We start from the raw sequence: 4,672 nt of genomic DNA, 5'->3' as shown, positions 1-4,672 counted from the left end.
TAGCCCAAAAATTCTCTGTAAATTTGATAGATTTCAAAAGTTTACAAAACAAAGTATTTCTAGAGACTAGACGTTGACTGTACATTTTTTTCCTAATTCCTTGCTATATGATTTTACATACCTTTCAAACCTATTCAACTCTTTCCTCCCCAGCCCCACCTTCCTTTCATCTGTTATCTGATCTACACATGGCATGCTGCTAATACATTTGTTGAACGCTTGTTGTATAGCTTTGTCCCCTTCAACTCAAAAAGTCAATCCAGCGAGAGAGAACAATCATGTGCATGAAGAACGTTACAATTCGGGTCATCTCTCTCCCAAACAATATACATGAGCACAAAGAAAGGGGGAACAAGGACTGGATGGAAACGAGGCTAAATAGGTAAAATGCAAGCAAATTAAGCTGCCATCCGTCGATAGCTGAGGATCGTCTATGACCACTTCTTTGTTATACGTTCTGATAACCTGCATTGTTCTTCCTTGGAAGAATGTGGATCAAGCTTATGAAGGCTGTTAATAAACATGCTGGCCTCATCATGGCGATTGTGCTTGCAATACCAATCTACAATAGAGTTGTATGTGTTATGGTTTGGTTTACATCCATGCTTGATCATGTACTGAACCACATCAATGGCCTCCACAAACATTGAATCAGCGGCATAGCTTGCAACAAAGGTATTATAAGTGACCACATCAGGAGCAAGTCCTGAATCCCTCATTTCTGAGAATATCCGTGAAGCCTCTCTCATCTGACCGTTTCTACAATAGGCATATATAACGGTATTGTAAGAAATTCTATCAGGCTTTATTCCTTTTCCCAAAAGTTGCCTAAAAATTTCTTCCGCTTTCTGAAAGTTTTCAGAGCGGCTGTACATATACATCAAGCAATTGTAAGTTGTCAAGCTAGGAGTAAACCCACTCTCATTCATGAAATTCAAAATCTCATTTGTTTTGGTAACCATTTGCCTTCTGCCATATATAGAAACCATGGAATTAAGAGTGCATAGGTCAGGTGAAAACCCTCTTCTCCTCAACTCCAAGAAAGCACACTCCGTCTCCATTAGAAGGTCACTTTTACTATTAACTAAAACAAGGGTCTTCAAAAGCACAGCGCGCGGTTCAATTGAACCAGAATATATCTCTTCTGCCAGACCACTCATGCGCTCCGTCGCCTTGCCATTAGCATAAGCATGAAGCAAAGAACAGTATGTCAGCTCATTGGGTTTACACCGACCACCCTTCATTTCAGCAAGTATTTTCTCAGATTGTTCCCAGAGCCCACCCCGGGCCAATGCTGCCAAAACAGCATTATAGGTGGAAAGGTCTGGAGTAACCCCAGCTTCCAGCATCCTCTTATAAACGGCCATGGCTTGGTCAAAAGAACCACACCTGCTGTATGCACTGATTAATGTGTTGAAGGTGTCCCTTTCAGGCACAAACCCTGCCCTCTTCATTTCCTTAAACACTCCTGATACCTCTGAGTCCATTCCATTCTGCCCAAACACTGCTAGAAGTGTGTTCCAAGTAACAATATCAGGGGCATACTGACATATCTTGATCTCTTCAAACACCTCCATCATTTCTGCAAACTTTCCACGGTTACCATGCATCTTAATGAGTGCATTAAAGGTGCAGATATTTGGTTTGCACCCAGCACTCCTCATTTCCTCAAAAACCCTCATTGCAGACTCATCCTTGCCAGCTTTCTCAAACCCCGATAAAAGGGTGGTGTAGGTAAATACGTCAGGTTTAATCCCTTTTTCCATCATTTGGGTTTTGAGATCCATTGCTTCATCCAGCAAACCATCTCTAGCATAAGCTGATATCAATGAATTGTAAGTCACTACGCTAGGAGAAAACCCACTGATTTCCATCTCTCTCAACACCTCCATGGCTTCCTTTGGCCACCTAGACTTCCCATAAACATCCAATAACGCGTTATAAGTAACCTTATCTGGTGTAAACCCTGCAGACTTCATCTCCTCAAAAATCCCAGCTGCCTCTTCATACAAAGAGCCACGCCGACAACAACTTATAAGCGTATTGTAGGTGTACAAATCAGGGTAAACTCCGGCACTCTTCATGCTGGCAACAAGATCCAAAATCTTATTCCAAGGCATACCCATTTTCCCATACACATTCAGAATCACATTATAAGTTATCAAAGTAGGTTCGCATCCCTCTTCTCCCATCTTCTTAAAAACCTTTACAGCCTCTCTATACCTCCCATTACTAGCACAAGCAGTAATCAAAGAAGTATAAGCATAAACATCAATATCAATCCCAGCTTTATGTAAATCATGAAGCAACGACGCTGCGGACGAAACTCGACCATCCTTGCCAAGAATACTAATTACAACAGCAATAATAGAGCCATTCAAAATCAATTCGCAATCTTTGCGATTCCGAACCCACTCGAACACACTCAGTGCCAAGTCACATTTCTTGCTAAATCCTAAACCCTTAAGTATACCCAATACATCCAAAGACAACAATTCAGAGCTAGAACTTACTTCTTCTTCGGGGGACGGTTCAAACAATTGAAGCAAGACTTCACCCAGTTTAGCGGAATCAAACTGTGGGTCAATAAGAGATTGGAGAATTTGCTGACCTTTGAGGGAGAGCCGGTGGTGGGACCAGGGCTTGCCGCGGTTGGGGTCCCGAGACTTGCCGATGCGCTTGCGGCGGGTTCTGGGGATTGGGGACTGGGGCGAGAGGGGTTGGGAGTTGGGGTTCTGGTGGTTGATGAGGAGGTCCTGCAGAAAAGGGGTTACGGATTCGGCTGAGGGTTTAGGAGGGTGGTGCTGACTTTGGTGGATGTTGGGGAATATGGGTCTTGAGGGTGGTGGATTTGCGAGTACGAGTGGTAGAGCTAATTTCTCTGCCATGAGAGAGAGAGAGAGAGAGAGAGGTTTTACAAGGTGGCTTAGGTGGGTATGGCGAACACGGTTGGGCTGTGTACGAGTTAGCAGCCAACGAGAGAGATCTTTTTGGTCGAGGGACAAAGATAGATAGGGACGCGGGTGTTAGACCCAACTTTTTAATATCTTTTCTTTTATAACTTTAATATCTGTCTTGAATTCTAAATATAAATCTCAATTTCATGCAAACTATTTAAAAATATGAGATTTTATTTTTTTATAAATATAAAAAATAAAAGAAAATTATATATTTTTAAGTGGTATGTAGAATACGAGACTTCTGTATAATATTATTCTATTTGTCTTTGAAGTTTCAACCAAGGATAACATCCGGTTTAGTAGTTAAACTCATTTGAGTTCAAATCAATTTAGTCTAATTTTAATATAAGTCTAACATTAAAATACTCAATTCTTAAATTATTAATTTATCTTAACTCAAAATTTTTTTATACGTGAGACTCAATTTACAATCTTTTTCAATTCAACATTTTTTTATATGTAGGATCCACAACTTTTTTTAAATTTCTATAAATACATCTAAACTCATTTTAAAATCTAAATACAACTCATATTAGGTGGAGCTCACAAAACTCACCAAATCATTTCAACTCATTACTATTCATAAAAAACTCAACTCAACTCAACTTCGATTCATCCAAATGCATAAATTATTATTATTATTATTTTTTTTTTTGAAGAAACAATAATCAATCTCACACCATAGAGAAGATTTTAGGAAGAAAAATAAGGGGTTAATTTAACAGACTTTTTTTTTTTTTTTTTAAATATACACATAAATATACGAACCATTTCAACCGTATGCTAGGCTGATTAATAAGCATACCAACGTGACTGCGGACGGCAATGGTCTGCAGAGACGTGACCGCCGCTCCATTCATCTTTTTGGTGACAGTTCGAGCAACTGCTGCTGATAAAATTTTATGAGTGCGGCCAAACTATTCGCATCTAAATTCTAACTGATTTTGTGCTCCATCAATTGAACGTGTAACAGACATAACTAAGATCATTCACAGAAGTCTTGGCGTCTTTTGTAGTTTGCTCTTCTAGACTTCTCATTTAGCAAGTTATATGGACTTCTCATTTGGCACCCTTTATTATCAATATAGCTATAGATGGCCTTATAAAAAAATATATAAATAAAATTGAATACTATCTAACTTATTTAAATTTTTTTAATATCAATCTATTCCCTTATTCGTCTGTCAAAACCAGGATTGATTAATAAGATTAGAGGATCGTCTATTTTTCAAAAAGAAAAAAAAAATCTATTTCTTTATTTAAATAAAAAATCCTAAAAAATAATCCAACACAATCCAAACTAATAATTATGAATTTATCTTTAATAGGGTACATAATCCCACTGCAGATCATGTTTGGTGAAACCGCTGGCCATGTACATATTTACTGTTTGGAATGTAGATATTGAATTGAGTTGAGATGAATTGAATTCTTTATAAATAATAATAAATTGAGATGATAAAGTAAGTTTTGTGGGATCCACCTAAAATGAGTTTAAATATATTTATAAGAAATTAAAAAAAATTATGAGTCTCGTATTTAAAGAGATATTGAGTAGAAAAGTTAGATATTTTAGTTATTAAATTTAATTTAAAATTAGACTAAATTAAATTAATCTCAATTCTTTCAACATCCGGACTCGTGGAGTCGGACCGTCGAGTCGAGATGGAGCCACTGTTATTTAGTAGCGCCCATTAAGACAAACGAAATCC

General features: G+C 37.9%; 1 protein-coding gene across 1 annotated transcript; it reads right to left on the bottom strand.

Moving 5' to 3' along the window:
• Positions 1-3,018, bottom strand: LOC108996347 (pentatricopeptide repeat-containing protein At5g02860). Its single transcript, XM_018972196.2, has one exon. The coding sequence runs from the start codon at positions 2,886-2,888 to the stop codon at positions 432-434; it is 2,457 nt and encodes an 818-aa protein (XP_018827741.1). The 5' UTR covers positions 2,889-3,018; the 3' UTR covers positions 1-431.
• Positions 3,019-4,672: the final 1,654 nt, after the last annotated feature.

This window comes from Juglans regia, chromosome 13 (genome assembly GCF_001411555.2).
Source record: "Juglans regia cultivar Chandler chromosome 13, Walnut 2.0, whole genome shotgun sequence".
Taxonomy (NCBI): Eukaryota; Viridiplantae; Streptophyta; class Magnoliopsida; order Fagales; family Juglandaceae; genus Juglans; species Juglans regia.
This window is presented reverse-complemented; position numbering and strand designations above follow the sequence as displayed.

What these genes read in the sequence shown, in the direction of transcription:
- LOC108996347 (XM_018972196.2), bottom strand. Translation starts at nt 2,888, where the DNA reads ATGGCAGAGAAATTAGCTCTACCACTCGTACTCGCAAATCCACCACCC.